The 16,460-nt window shown below is 39.0% G+C and overlaps 1 protein-coding gene and 1 pseudogene across 2 annotated transcripts in view; both read left to right on the top strand.

Annotated features, from left to right (window-relative positions):
- Nucleotides 1–2,413: 2,413 nt before the first annotated feature.
- On the top strand, nt 2,414–3,303 carry LOC107691372 (UDP-glucuronosyltransferase 1-6 pseudogene; annotated as a pseudogene).
- A 1,333-nt stretch (nt 3,304–4,636) lies between these two features.
- The window catches only part of ugt1b1 (UDP glucuronosyltransferase 1 family, polypeptide B1), a 13,023-nt gene continuing 1,199 nt past the window's right edge, over nt 4,637–16,460 (top strand). The window contains exons 1-4 of one of the 2 annotated variants that reach the window (XM_016489823.1): nt 4,637–5,494; nt 11,787–11,918; nt 13,672–13,759; nt 16,162–16,381. In XM_016489823.1, the coding sequence (XP_016345309.1) occupies nt 4,637–5,494; nt 11,787–11,918; nt 13,672–13,759; nt 16,162–16,381 (1,298 nt within the window). Of the gene's footprint in view, nt 5,495–9,217; nt 10,085–11,786; nt 11,919–13,671; nt 13,760–16,161; nt 16,382–16,460 lie in introns of those variants that run through there. The other variant, XM_016489822.1, reaches the window with a different exon arrangement.

The following is a 16,460-nucleotide window of genomic DNA, read 5'->3' as shown; positions in this document are numbered from 1 at the left end:
TATATTAGCCAGTCACTATGGCTACATTCACACATTCCGTGTATGAGGGCCGACTTTCTGCAAAAAGTTTTGAGCCTGATTGAGATCCTGAGCACTGGAGCCATCTGGTTGATACTGACAAAGGTGAACATCTCATTTATACTCATACATGATACTGCATGTAGGAACAGCTACACTAGGAATACAAAAAAATAGATCTGTATATGCTCTGAGACTACTGCCACTCTAAATCAGCTGATTTGGTCAATATACATTTGTTAGAATGTAGAATTTGTTAGAATTCTGTGTGGATTTTAAACTAAGGTTTACATTTTTAAAACCAGTTTATTATCTGTAGGTAAACCCAGGTAGAAATGGTAACAAAGGTCCTGGGATCTCAGCCAGTAAAAAGAAGGCAATAGTTAAGCAGGACTTTGTACCTATGTTTTTGCCGAGGTCATGTGTATTGGCTTTTTATCTCTCTATAGTCAAAGTGATTACTTTAGTCTTTTCTGATTGTAACTCACTTTCAAGAATGGTCCCTAAACTAACATATTTAATTTAATCACACTGTTGGTTAATCCTGCAAGGAATTCACACAGAAAAACAAATCTTGATCCAATTTGTTCCATACGGTGAAGGGGAGAGACTCAGAGAGAGTCAAGTTACACAAGACATTGACGACTCATTGCCAGAATGCATCTCTCCTCAAATACACACTGTGAACATCGAGAGCCAAAGATGAAATTGGTTGAATTTGTGGGGTGCTTCATGCTCGCCTTTGCAGCTGTGGGAGCGACAATACAGCCTAGAGAACCTGGTTGGACTGGTTCACTTTTAGTGGTGCCTATGGATGGGAGTCACTGGACTGGTGTGAAAGCTGTAGCGGAGGAGATGGGCCGCAGAGGACACAAAGTGATGGTGGTCATTCCAGAGGTCAGTGTACTGCTAGGACCTGGCAAACACTACACTACTAGAATATTTCCGGTTCCGTACGGAAAGCAACAACTGGACGAACTCCAAGCTCGGAATGCTGAGGTAATGGAGAGTAAGCAACTGCCTTTGTTGGAGAAGATCAGCACCAGAATTAGTAACATGAGGAAATTTGTGGACCTCCAAAGAGCCACAGCTGAGAGTCTCCTATTGAACCAAGAGCTGGTGGACTTCCTGAGAAAGCAGAACTTTGATGCCGTACTCACCAGCCCAGCTGTACCAACTGGTGCCATCCTGGCTTATAACCTGTCCTTACCTGCCGTGTATATGTTGCGAGGCTTACCTTGCGGACTAGACTCGACGGCCACGGCCTGTCCGAACCCTCCCTCTTATATCCCACGGTTCTTTACAAACAACTCCGACCGTATGTCGTTTCGTCAACGTGTGCTGAATGTTCTAGTGAGCATCGTAGAGCCATTGCTTTGCAGACTGATATATTGGTCAACTGAGGGTGTAGCATCCCGTTTCCTGCAGAGAGATGTAAGTGTGGCAGAGATCCTGCGCAGTGGAGCCCTGTGGCTGCTGCGCTATGATTTCAGCCTGGAGTTTCCTAAACCCTTGATGCCCAACATGGTTCTAATCGGGGGGATTAACTGTGCCATAAAAAACCCTCTTTCTAAGGTGAGTGAAAATGTTTAAATGGATGCCTAAACACGAGATAAAAATGTTTGCTTCATCTGTGTGTTTGCTACACCTGGTCTAGAAGTGTGTTTAAAGCTTAAGCTGGTCCTAAGCAACTAGCTCTTGCGCAGGACCAGCCTAAACCAGCTCATGACCAACTAAGGACCAGCTTAAACCAGCTCAAACCAGCTGATATGCTTCAACCAGCCTATGCTGGTTTTTTTCAACAGGGTAGATGGATAGTTCACCAAAAAATGAATATTATGTCATTATTTATTCACCCTCATGTCGTTCCAAACATGTAACCTGGTTATACTGAGGTAGTTTTTGCACTTCATCAAGGGGAATAAAGAATGTCCTTTTGCCTGAGAAGCTTCTGATTGCTTATGCTTTATAAGAGATGAGTTATATCTTATAGAGTTTTAGAAATGAAATAAAAAAAACGTTGCATCATGATATGTGGTGTTCTCTGAACATAATTCAAGTATCAACAATGCTCAGCGCTGCCAATAAATGATTTTAATCATTAGCTAGCAAAATCGGTGTGCAACTGGCAAACTGTAAAAAAATTAATTAATAAATAAAGGTTTCCCATTTTTGTTGTACAAAGATGTTTTTTTTTTCTCGTGCTTGCTTTTTAATGGATTTTATTGTGTAAAAAAAATACCATAAATAGGTTTTAGAATGAAGTCCCTCCCACATTCTGTGTCTAGCCACTAAAAATCTAGAAATCAATCTTCTTGCTATGTCAAAAGCATCTAGTTGATATGTTTGTAATGTAGATAGTGAGACAAACAGAAGCACAGAGGTAAAGGTTCATCATCGTCAGTCTTTTTTAAGTCTTTGGCTACAAAGATGCACTTAGGAGTAACATGTCTAGTGATCAGTATAGTCTGTTCTGCAGCTCTGGAGCAGGGTAGGAGCAGTTGGACTGGGAAGCTGTTAGTGGTGCCCATGGATGGAAGTCACTGGACAGGGGTGAAGGCTGTGGTAGAAGAGATGGGACGTAGAGGACACACCGTGATTGTGGTGATTCCAGAGATCAGCATGCGCTTGGGTCCAGGCAAACATTACATCACAAAGACGTTTCCAATCACATATGGGCAGGATTTAATCAACCAAATGATTGGGGAACATGTTCATGAACTAACAGAGCCAGAGCAGTTTATGAGAAATGCTTTTAACTATATGGCCTCTACAACTGAAAGTCTGTTAAAGAGCCGGGAGCTTATAGAGTTTCTGAGAGAACAAAACTTTGATGCTGTTTTAACTGATCCTGCCCTACCAATGGGAGCCATACTGGCATATAATCTATCCGTACCTGCAGTGTACATGTTGAGGGGATTACTGTGTGAAGCTGCGGCCACAGGCAGTCCTGACCCTCCTTCATATATCCCACGTTTCTTTACACAATACTCGAACCGCATGTCTTTTAGTCAGCGTGTACTGAACGTTTTTGTGAGCATGCTGGAACCACTGATATGTAAATTTGTATACTGGCCCTTTGAGGAATTGACATACAACTTCCTTCAGAGAGATATGAGCCTGATTGAGATCCTGAGCACTGGAGCCGTCTGGTTGATGCGCTATGATTTCAGTCTGGAGTTCCCCAAACCCCTGATGCCCATCATGCAGCTCATAGGAGGAATTAACTATGGAATTAGGAACCCACTGAAAAAGGTCAGCAGCACCTTTATACTTGCTACATGATACTCAGAGTTTTTAAGCTCATAGTAGCAAGTAGAAGCTGAAAAGGGTGACAAAGTTTCTGGGTTTTCAGTCAAGAAAAAAACAAAAGACGAGCATGACTCTGTACCTACATACTGTCATTTATTGCCAGGGTCATTTTGGGTGCACCTAAGTTTGCCAGGTTGTCACTACTTCCACACAATTAAATTGCATTAAGTACAAAATTAGTTGTTCCAATTTAGCAGACTAAGTATACCAGTTTAGTATACCAAAAGTACAATTGCCAGGTATTTTTATTAAGTACATAAATATTGAAATGTATTTGCAGAATACTTGGCATGAAATAAGTGTATTTCAAATACAATTTAGTATATTTATTTTCACTAGGGATTACAATACACTCTCAGAAATAAAGGTACAGAAGCTGTCACTGGGGTGGTACCTTTTCAAAAGGTACACGTTTGTACCTTTTAGGTACTAATATGTACACTTTAGGTACTAATATGTACCTTTAGGATACCAATATGGACTCTTTGGGTACAAAGGTTTGCCTTTTGAAAAGGTACCTCCCCAGTGACAACTTTTGTACCTTTTTTTCTGAGAGTGTACCCTGAAAACTACACTTGACCGCCATAGCCTGACCAGACACTGCGTCTTACAACCCTCGTTTCTTCACACAGATCTCAGACGTATGTCTTTTCATCATTGTGTTCTGACATTCCAGTGAGCATCTTGCAGCCTTTGCTCTGCAGACTGATGTTTTGGTTTACTCGGAAGTCAAAGCTGAGATGGTCTTCAGTCTAATTTAGGGGGTTCAAAGATTATTCTTTGGGTAAAGAAGCCACTGCTTGCTTAGGAAGACAAACTAGAAAATAATCACTTCAGGAAATCCATAAATCAGCTGAACTTCTACTGTGTAAATTTGTGATGCAGCTTGTTTGTATCTTTAAACATAGTAGCAGTATGAACAACATGAAGCACTGCCAATAATATAGTTCTGTTTACACTGTGTTATTGTAATAATTAACCAGCAAAGTCTGCCTGCAACTGGCAAACTCTGTAAAATATTAAATTATGCTAGTTTTTGTTGTTCAAGGTGTTATTTTTTCTTGTGCTTGATTTTTAATGGATTTTGCTGCAACACTTAAATGTGTTTTATAATTTAAAAAAGTCCCTCCCACATCGTGTGTCTAGCCACTAAAATGCTGGAAAGCAATCTACTTGCTTTCTATATGATCGTAAATTGCAAAAGCATCCATTTGATATATTTGCACATAGTAGGACAGACAGACAGACATACAGAGGTAAAGGTTCACATCGCCAGATTTTTTTGAAGTCTGGTTTTGCTACAAAGATGCACTTAGGAGTAATTTTATGTCTAGTGATCAGTATAGTCTGTTCTGCAGCTCTGGAGCAGGGTAGGAGCAATTGGACTGGGAAGCTGTTAGTGGTGCCCATGGATGGAAGTCACTGGACAGGGGTGAAGGCTGTGGCAGAAGAGATGGGACGTAGAGGACACACCGTGATTGTGGTGATTCCAGAGATCAGCATGCGCTTGGGTCCAGGCAAACATTACATCACAAAGATGTTTCCCGGCACATATGGGCAGGATTTAATCGACCAAATGATTGTGGAACATATTCGTGAGCCAGAGCAATCCCTACTGAAGAGTGTGACTTCAATGGTGGCCCATTTGAGAAAGATTATTAACTGTGTGACCTCTACAACTGAAAGTTTGTTCAGTAACCAGGAGCTTATAGATTTTCTGAGAGAGAAAAACTTTGATGCTGTTTTAACTGATCCTGCCCTACCAGTTGGAGCCATACTGGCGTATAATCTATCCGTACCTGCAGTGTACATGTTAAGGGGAATGCCGTGTGGCCTTGATGCTGCGGCCACAGCCTGTCCTGACCCTCCTTCATATGTCCCACGGTTCTATACACGAAACTCAGACCGCATGACTTTTGGTGAGCGTGTGGTGAACGTTTTTGTCAGCATGCTGGAACCACTGATATGCAAGGTTACATTTTGGCCATTTAAGGAAATTACGTTCAACTTCCTTCAGAGAGATGTGAGCCTGATTGAGATCCTGAGCACTGGAGCCGTCTGGTTGATGCGCTATGATTTCAGTCTGGAGTTCCCCAAACCCCTGATGCCCAACATGCAGCTCATAGGAGAAATTAACTGTGAAATTAGGAACCCACTGAATAAGGTTAGCATCATCTTTATACTCGCCACATGATACTCAAGGCACGGAGTATCAAGTTTACTAGATATCCACAATAAATCTGTATATGCTACGTGACTCAAAACAGATTGATGAGGTGATGAAAAGGTCAACTTTTCAGGCCATGATAAATGTTTTAGAATGCAAAGTGGTTCAAAGTGGACTCTCAGGACTCATATTGTGTGATTAAACTAAATCTAGGTGCACACTGCATGATTTATAATAGTCCTTTACAATTGTTGGTTGTCAGACTGTACGAACATGATGATCATGTCACACTGTGGGATCTCAGTTGTCATTAATGTCAGACTGTACACATCAAGACGTGTTAAAAATGGGTGTGCGCTTGAAAACTTGTTTACATGATCAACCCATACACGTTCAGTGATTGCGAGCTGCATTGCACGCAGGGCTGAAATGTTGGCTAAAAGTCTATGAACGGCAGCAATACCAGCGTGTTTAAGAAGATGTAAGCAGTGTAAACAGCACACACCCACTTCAAAGCAGCGACGCAACCGGTGTTTATCATAGCAAATCCAACATCTCATAGGAATTCCGTGAGTGGTGGCCAGGAGCACCGGGGTTTATGGATATTAGAAGAAATCTAGCATTAATACTGATCATGGCTTGTCTTGAAAACCGAAGACAATTTGATGTTTGTCGTAGGAGAAGTCAAACTGCAGGATTTTGCGCCAAATCTTCTGACGCCTTCAGGGTCATTTCGGGTGAACCTAATTTTGTAGCAACATTCTTGTTAATCCTAGAAACAACATTCCTGACAGCCAGTCTGATTTTAGGATTTAGTGTTAATGTTAGTGATACCCTTACGAAAATTAACCATGGTTTTGCTACAAATAAAACCAAAAAAAACATGGTTACTATAGTTAAACCATGGTAACCACAAATTAACCAAGATCTTGCTACACTAACCATAGTTAGGGCCCGAGCACTGGTGGTGCGAGGACCCTATTGGAATTGCTCCGATTCTTCTTCTTCTTCTTCTTCTCCAAAATGAAATCTCGAAACTTTGCACACATGCCAGAAGTGGTGAAAATTTACATCTAATATGGGTTTCAGAAGTGGGTGTGACAAAATGGCTCGATAGCGCCACCTTTAAAATTTCAACGAAGTGCCTCTTAAGCTGTTTCACATATATGTACAAAATTGGGTAGACACATGCAACACATCAATACCTACAAAAAAGTCCCCCTGGTATGAAGTCCGAAACCCAACAGGAAGTCTGTTATTTTGAATTTTCTCTGCAAGCTTTGTGCTGTTTTTGCCATTTTCAGGCGTTGTATTTAAACAAACTCCTCCTAGAGATTTACATAGATCAACACCAAATTTGGTCAGTGTTATCTAAAGCCCTTTGTGACGTTAAATTGTTCCCCAAACTCCTGATGCCCAACATGCAGCTCATAGGAATTAACTGTGAAATTAGGGACCCACTGAAAAGTGAGACTAGTGGAATTCTAAATCATATAACGCATTGGTCAATGTCATAAGTGTGTTAGAATGTAGAATATTCACAAAATGTCAGTCACATTGTGTGATTAAACTATGTAAAACTAATGCAAAAGACACTTTGCTGATACATCCAGGCTGGAAAGGGTGACAAAGGACCCAGGATTGCAGGCAGTTAAAATAAGGCAAAATACGAGTGGGATTTTGGACCACCCAAGTAATTCATTGTCAGGGTCTTCATCTTCATCTTAGTTAAAGTGCTTACCTTTTTTCTCTTTCTAATTGTTGTTCATATTTGAGAATAGTCACAAAAAAGTGTTAAAAGCAGAGAAGGAGAGTGACTCATTTGCAAAAGGCATAAAATGTCCTTTTTTGCCACACAGACAGGTCAATGAAAATTTAAGGTCTAAATGTTAACTTTAAACTATGTTAATTTTAAACTTACCATAGCTGAACACACAACAATGTTTGAACGGGTACAGCAACCAAGATAGCAAAGTAGACCATGTCTGTGTTGTAAACAATATTTCAGTGACAGCATATTTTAATAGTAGGCTGTGGGTTAAATCAAGATTGCCTTTCACCCACAATAGCTGATAAGTAAAGTTAGGACTATGTAATGATTTGCAGCAGTTATATACTATATTACTATATTTATTCTCTGGTGTTCCAGGGACAAATGCATATATGCACATACATACAGTAGACTAGAGCTGCATGATTATTAGGTGCTCTTTTGGTAAAACAGGCTTTTCTTTGTTTGACCCCTTCACTAATACTCAGTTTGTTTTGTTTGTTAATTATTCTTTGTAGTACAACACAGCACACCAAGTGGTATTCTGGTGGTTACCATTTTTCCTCACATATATATTTTCTTTATTTGAGAATGTTTTTGTTTCATAAAATTACGACAGGTGTCACTGTTCTCTCTTATTTGCGGTCCCAGTCCTAAAGAGATAAACAGCAGTTCAGTTGTTAGTGTAGTATTCCCACAGCATAGCTGGGTGGGGGATGATTACAATGGAGACATATAAGAGTTTGCATGTGGCCATGACTGGGTCAGTGGATCTTACTGGATACATTGTTGAAGTTTGGCACTCTTTTTGGATTTTTACTTTTTCACTTTTTAGATTGTTGTTTGTGTCATTTGTGCAGATATTAAGTGTTTAAAATATTACACCAGTACTTGGACAAGGTAAAAAAAGGACAGTTTCATTCCTGCAAAGTTTTATAGAAAGCAAGTACCAACAAGTGGAACTGCAACTGACTAATAGAAAAGTGGTGGTGGATCCCCCAACTCAGGAATCCCCTAATGTAGTAGTAATAATAATAATTAGTACTGGAAGTATTTGAGGATTTATTTATTTAAGAACTTTGTTGCTACAGCTGTTTGAAGAAAACCTAATTATCAGTAGTTTAAATAAAACCAGCCAAAGGATTAACAGTAAGAAATAAGAGACCGTGAGAGAACTATACCACAGTAAATCTCACTCCTATTGTTTTTATCACAACACATATACAGGTAATTTCCCTTTACTGGCAAAGTATGCTATGTGGGTATCAATGTTGTGAAATGCAATTTAGAAAGCATGTGGGGAAGTATTGTTGGTCGGGTTATCGCTTGAACTGGGGAGATGGGAAGGAAAGGAGTGGCAAGCTTCTCACGCAAGCTGGGTTTGAGGAGTGGGGGAAGGTGCTGGTGGGAGTTGCCTTTTGCAGACCTGACAACAGTTACAATTCTTCCTTCTTATGCGTTTGAGTTCATACAATTGGTTGTAAATTAATCTTTGAGTGCTCGTTCTTTACTTAGAATCCGTGTCAGATGCTAAAAACTAAATCCATGGTTATCTCTGCCAAGAAACTGTGGTGTATTTGGATATGTACAACCTAGGGCTTCTGCTTTTAATTTTGTATTTAAGTCTCACAGATTTGTAAAATACTACTTAACGTGAATTTATGACTGTAATGAGTAGAGTTTTTCTTGTTAAAAATTGTACTTAATATGTAGTGTTGTGTAACATTGTGCTGGCCCTGCAGAGCACTTATTTGCCTTTCAGGAAATGTTTTTCTCGTGATCTGCAAACCAAAACACGGACAACTGTCGTGCTCTCTTGTTCTTCCTTTCGCTCTCTTGTTTCTCAGTCTCACATGGGAGAGTGTAAACACAGCCCCTTTTCCTGGAGGAGGAGTTTTCTCCTCTTCTTTTCTTTCAGTGTTTGTGTCTGGTCTTAGGCAGACCCAGTTATGCTGAAGAAAGGCTGGCTGTGGGTGCTGGGTTCAGGGTTGCTGCTGCTCTGGCTGAGTGCCTGGCTGAGGCCTGCGCAGGGTGGCCGGGTGCTGGTCATGCCTGTTGAAGGCAGCCACTGGCTCAGCATGAAGGTGTTGGCGACAGGACTGGCCCAGAGAGGCCATAACATCCTGCTCCTGGTGCCCGAGACCAACATCTTGATCGAGAGTTCTGAGCTCTTCCGCACCGAGACCTTCCCGGTGAAGATCTCCAAGGAGGAGCTGTCCACCAGCTTGAAAGGGTTTCAGGAGGGGGTGTTCAAGCGTAGTCCTGCACTGATGGACATCGTCATCCAAGTGGGGCATCTGCTGAACTTCACAGGAATGCAGGTGGAAGGATGCGAGTCGCTGCTTTACAACAAACCTTTGATGCAGAAGCTGAAAGAGGAGAACTTTGACTTGGTGCTCACCGACCCTTTTCTGCCCTGTGGACCTATTATCGCTACTGCGCTCGGTCTCCCCGCAGTCTACTTCCTTCGTGGCATTCCTTGTGGCCTTGACATGTTGGCTTCACAGTGTCCTTCTCCTCCATCTTATGTACCTCGGTTTCAGTCTGGCAGCACTGACAAAATGACCTTTGTAGAGCGCATTCAAAATTTCGTCATGAGTGGTGTAGAGCTGGTGCTGTGTCGAATAATGTATGCCAGTTTTGATGAACTTGCTTCAAGATACCTGGATGCGGATCTGACATACCAGGAGATCATCGGCCGTGGAGCTATTTGGTTGCTTAGATATGATTTTACATTTGAGTACCCCAGGCCTCTCATGCCAAATATGGTCCTCATCGGGGGCATCAACTGTCGGAAGAGTGCTGAACTTTCTGCAGTAAGTCACCAGAGGTTTTTAATGTTTTATACATTTTATTGTTAATCGAAGTTCTTGAACATTTTCAGTAGAGAGTAACTACTAGTCCTTGGATGTATTTTCCTCAGAAGGAAATGTTACATCTGTGGCTGTTTTTTTAAAGTTGGGTTGGAGTCATTGTCGGTTCTGGAAATATGGGTTCCATTTTTGAGCTTTGACATTGGTGCTTTGTCTTAACATGCATTACATTTACCCTCATACAAACATAACCCATGGTAATATGACTCCTTTCTCTAGGGCACTGGTAACCTGAGGCAACGCAGCGTGTTCACTGTATTCTTTGGCACGCAACCTCCTCCATTTCTTTCCCTCTGTGTTATTTTCCTTGTCAGCCACCCTTCCTTCCGTGAGGACCAGTTTTTTGTTTCTTTGTATATTTGAGGCAAGGGTGCTTTTTACAGGCAAAATAATGAGTCCTGAGCTGCGAAAACCCCAGACACTATGTAATTGTGTGATGTGTGCAAAGCATAGGTTCTGAAATATCATATAGGAAAGACACCGGTGAGATGAAAAGGTTTGGTGGTGATTAAGGGATAACATGAGCCTTGCTGATGAAGCTGTGCGAGTACTGTACATAATGCAAACATGTCTGCTTTTTCTGTGCTACATATCTAGTTTATAGGAGTATAATGGTACACAAACATGACGGTTTGGTACGTACCTCAGTTTGTTTTTTATTAAACAGTGGTTTACTAAACAAATTGCTCTTTCTTTAAATAAATTCAGTTATAATTAACATTTTCTTAGAGATAAAAACCTACCTCAGCTTATGCTCTAAAAGGGAGCCCTTTTACAAAAGATTAGAGTTAACAACAGAGCCCAAACTTAAATTCAATTACTATTTATTTTTAAATATAATAATGAGCACTCAACTTAAAAAAATGCAAAATGCAAACCTGTAAATTGCACATAATGCAGTTTTTAAATTAACTTCTAAATTATAACATTTCTCTTTGTTGTTGAAATATATTCATTTACACAGTGGCTGTCATAACTTGTTTTATAACAGATTTATTTAAACATACATTAAATAATTAAGATATAACTAACAGGTAAAGTAAAATATAATGAGTATAATATTTCTGGAAATGCTCTTCTCTAAACTTAATTTCTCTAGCGAACTAACAGCTGTGGACACTGATGACATGCCTGAGGTAAAAAAAAATGCTACTCACATTTTGTTTACAAGCTGTATTATTGATGTCTTTCCGCGGTTGAAACACTGATTGAGCGAACACACTACATGAGACATGAGATGTTCATTCATGTTTATTTTGCGTTAAAACTAGTAGTAAAGAGGAAATGCTGCCGTTTGAACTTAGGCGTTTATACAGCGATCTGTCACACCACATCAAAGAGCGTCAAAATGGCATTTTTTGTTTGAATTTCCTGAAGAAAAAAAAAAGACAAGTTTAGACTTTGTTTCTTATCAAAATGAACAATATATAAAAAAAGGTATAAGAAGTTTCCAATGAAGTTCCATTCGTGCAGTGGTTAAAACAACACATGCATACCGAACCTAAAGACGCCTACCGAAAGTTTTTGGTACGAATAGGTGTACCGTTACACCCCTAACTAGTTTACAGTGTTGAGTTATACATGTAACAAGGTCATTATTTAATTTTGGCTTATTATTTTTTGGCTTGTTGTCTGTCTTTTGCAGGAGGTGGAGGAATTTGTCAAGGGCTCCGGAGAGCATGGTATTGTGGTGTTCAGTCTGGGTTCTCTGGTCTCCTCCATGCCAAAAGAGAAAGCTGCCATCTTCTTCAAGGCTTTCAGTATGATTCCACAGAGGGTAAGAAATAATTTTTTTTTTCCTTTTATTTTTATTTAGTTTAATATACAAGATTAACAATGCACATAAAAAATTAATATTGACAAAAAATAAGGAGAGACATTAAACATATACATATCAGATTTATGTTACACAGCATATACAGCTATAGTCCTATACATACAAACATCATATATATATATATGCATACATATGTATATGAACCAACTCCCCAATTAAGGAGAGAAAGGGAGAAAAAAAAAATCCCACACACAAAACATAACAACAAAGCCAAACAGATGAGGTTACCATTTCTATAACATTTACAGTTTACTTACCTGAGGACGTCTTTATATTCTTTATATATCAACCACTTTTCCCAGTCCATTCTGAAAGCACTTTTTTTCATTTTTAACGTATACTTAAGTTCTTCCATCACCAGGATTTCTTCAATAATCTCAAACCACTGTTTACAATTCAAAGTGCTGTCTTTAAACCAATTCCTTTTACATGCCACAAGAAGAATCTTGTCGCTTTAGATACTATGCCTTTAATATTTCCCATAAGCAAAAATTAAGAGATTCTGGGTATTCTATATCCAAGCACTTCAGACATAACTACCTGCACATCGTCCCAAAAAGATTGGATTTTCTCACAAATCCAAAAGATATGTGCGTGATCTGCTTCTAACTGTCCACACTGTCTCCAGCAAACCTGTTGTCTGGAGACTTGTTTGCTTTTGATCTTAAGTGTTATAAACAAGCGAATAAGGCACTTCAGGGAAACTCCCTCCATATTTGTGAGCTAGTGGTAGTCTGGTGTATTATCCACATATCGTACCAATCCGTTTCTGGTATTTCAGTCTTTAATTCTTTATCCCATTTCAGTTTTATATATAGTGTGGAGGAGGGGCTGCAACACATTAACACCTCATATAGGGAAGAAATTATTCTGGATAGTGTATGATTATAGGCATCCATCATTATTTTAGTAAGGGAATTATCATTTGCTCTAATTTTCCTTTTTTTATTGTAGTAATCCCTGGGTAAGAGATAATTTAGGTTGGAATGACATACATTTTAGAAACTACATACTGGCAGAAATCAAGTTATTCTGGTGCAATTTAAGTTGTCAAACAAGGTGTAAAATAATCCTTTGAACTACACACATTTACTAACCCAAGGCTTAGAGCTATATTTTCTGTGCAAACATTGTGCTGCGTGACCTGAAACCATTCTGTTCAGCATCCCAGATTTTCAGTCTCTCAGTCAAGGATTGTAGGGTTCACGAGTCCACATTACCCACTTGTTTTCTCAGCACGTTAAAGTGTAAAACTAAGTGGAGGCTGCACGCAGAGCTTTAGCTATAGCTGGGGAGGAAGTCCAGGAACATCTTGTTGCCATTAAAGTTATTGTGTGTGCTGAAAAGAGGGTTTGGCACGCCACAGAATGTTCATTACTAGAGTGGATAGTATTTCTGTTAGACCGAGACAGAGTCCCTTTTTAAAGTTCTTACATTGCCATGAATCATGTAGTAATTTTTTTTGTAATATGTAGCCTCAACAAAAATAAATGTAGGATTTCACAAATAGAAGTGTCTACTTGAATAGAAATTATTCCACAAAAAGGGTACTTCTAAAGTAATGGTCTAAACTGGTAACCTGGTTCCATTTTATAACTTGTCTTCATAAGATAGCTTCAGGAGGACTGCCAATAGGCTAATTGGGCTGTAGTTTGTTTTGAATAAAAACTGTCTGAACTGTCACTTTTTCTAGGTTCTCTGGCGGTATACAGGTGAGATTCCTGATGATGTCCCAGAAAATGTCAAGCTGATGAAGTGGCTTCCACAGAATGACTTGCTCGGTGAGTTTGCTTGCTGGTCTGTTTTTTAAAATGCTATTGCAACATGTATCACCCACCCGGGTGTTAGTTCTTTTTTTTTTTTTAGCTATGCAATGAGTAGCTTAAAGGGATAGTTTACCCAAAATTGAAAATTGCGCCATGATTTGCTCACCCTCAAGCCATCTTAGGTGTATATGACTTTCTTCTTTCAGATGAATACAATCAGAGTTATATTTTAAAATGTCCTGGTTCTTCCAAGTTTATTATGGCAGTGAATGGGTGTTGATATTCAGTAGTCCAATAGAAGTCCAATAAAGTGCATCTGATCCATCCATCATAAAAAGTGTACAGGAAAACTAGTCTCCTCTTGGCTTATATTGAAATCCTCTGACATTTTTCTTTACAAATCCTCGTTTTGTACTTCTAATTCATGACTGGTGTTTTGTTTTGCTCTCTCCTGTTTTCGCGTTTATTACTATTCACCGGAGCTTATGCTATGCCTACGTCCTACATCATCTGCTGGACGCCACTCTCTCGTAACGTGTGTATAACAGTTAGCGGTTGATAAAGTTTTAAATTTGGATATTTTTCTTACAAAAACACATTGTTTCACTTCAGGAGGCCTTTATTCACCCGCCGGAACTGTATGGAGCACTTTTTATGATGGATGGATGCACTTTATCGAACTTCTATTGGACTACTGAAAGTCAACACCCATTTACTGCCATTATAAAACAGGGCATTTTTTAATATAACTCAGATTGTATTCATCTGAAAGAAGAAAGTCATATACACCATGAGTAAATCATGGGCTAATTTTCATTTTTGGGTCTATCTCTGTCCCTTTAAAGAACTTTTCTCATACCATACAACATTTAATTGGCTAATTTAATGCTTTGTATATGTAATGTTAAAATTCTTCATGCAGCCAAATAAATAGGGTTCTGATTTTATTAATCAGTAAGAAAAGCAGAGATCTAGAAACCTAAATGAAGATCTATGTAAAGAATTTATTTAATGATATATTTTGTATAAATATATAGTTTACTATAATGTATATTTTTGCTTTATTTTATTTATTTATTTTGAGGGGGGCTGTCTTAATTTCTTGTGAAAAGGATAGGATTTATTTGTAGTTAAGCAAACACTTCAGTTAGATTCAGTGCTAAAGAATGAGGGATTTCTGCTTGTCTTACCAGAAGTATGTGAGGGAGTACATTTATTATTGTGAAATCCAGGGATTCACTTGGCTTATCCCTTGGGTAGCAAGTTAAGGATCAGCCAACCACAGATTCCAGCAACAACATGGATCATTAAACCAAGAACACAGAAGCAGCTTTTGTAGTCGGTATTTTGCCTGGCATGTCAGATATGATTGCAATGACTGGAGAGCAGAGCCCATTCACACTCAGAATGTTAGCTAATCCTATTAACTGTGGTTGTATTGGTGCAGATGCTTGACCAATGAGCAATCTGGTCAGCTATATAAATACTGGAAAATTTTAACAGAAAATGGTGCCCTAAGGTATCAGAATATCTATAGATCTTGCAAAATTCTATTTAAATATCTTCAAGAAAGGTGCCGATTTATGTTTCTGACTGTGGGTGCCCATCCTCACAGGGGAAATCATCAAATATCCTGCTCATATGTTTTGACTTAGAAACATACTAAGTCAAAACTTAATGTGATTGCCTAAATATGAGCTATACTGATAATGAAAATGGCCTAAACACAGACATTTTTTTAGTAGTCTTTTTATTTAATGTTGAAATCACGGAATCACAGAAGTGTTAAATGAAGGTCAATATAATAAATTATGACAAGTCTGACAAGGCATTTGTGTATATTATTATAGGGACCCTGAAGTGAGATCCACCAATCAGAGAAGTTCCCGAGTCTCAATTGATCTTTTGATGAAGAATATCTCGTTTTTTTGTGTGTGCTCGGCCCTTTTGCCTGCAAGGATCAATAAATGGGAATGTAAAACATGATACTACTGAGCAAATCAAATCAAAGCTTTATAAAGTGGCATCCAAAGGTCGGAGTATACTGCATTTTGCAGCTAATTAAATACACTTTGTTCATTACAAATTATATGATTTCCACAACACTTAGAGTAAAAAGTTGAATTAAAGCAAAAAAAAAAAAAAAGTTCCATACCTAAAACAAAGACCCTTTAATTTTTCTTTTAACTTGTTTACTTATTTGATTAACCCAGAATATTTGTTTTATTTTAACTTTTCTCATTTTAACTTTTTTTTTTCAGTACTAAAACTCTTTCCAGGTTTAAATAAATAAAAATAATACTCTCAATCATACTTTTGGACCCCTTTTTTCCCTGGCATATCATCATCTGCTGTATATGCCAGCCGCGTAGTTGGTTCAAAAGCAATGTCACTTTAATTCTTGTTGTTTATTAAAGGTCACCCCAAAGCAAAAGCCTTTATCACTCATGGTGGGACGCATGGAATCTATGAGGGCATTTGTCATGGTGTGCCCATGGTGATGCTTCCCCTCTTTGGTGACCAGGGTGACAACGTGCACCGCGTGGCGACTCGAGGGGTGGGAGTGGTGCTCAGCATCCACGATATCACTGCAGAAACACTGGTCGATGCTCTCAACACAGTTATTAATGACAGCAGGTGAGAGTTTTAACATTTCTCCCACTGTTGCTCTCATATATACATATATTTTATATACATGTATACACTCTTTCATAAC

The sequence above is a fragment of the Sinocyclocheilus anshuiensis genome, unplaced genomic scaffold (genome assembly GCF_001515605.1).
Source record: "Sinocyclocheilus anshuiensis isolate Anshui unplaced genomic scaffold, SAMN03320099.WGS_v1.1 scaffold1154, whole genome shotgun sequence".
Taxonomy (NCBI): Eukaryota; Metazoa; Chordata; class Actinopteri; order Cypriniformes; family Cyprinidae; genus Sinocyclocheilus; species Sinocyclocheilus anshuiensis.
Note: the sequence above shows the minus strand (reverse complement) of the source record. Positions and strands in the feature narration are given on the sequence as shown.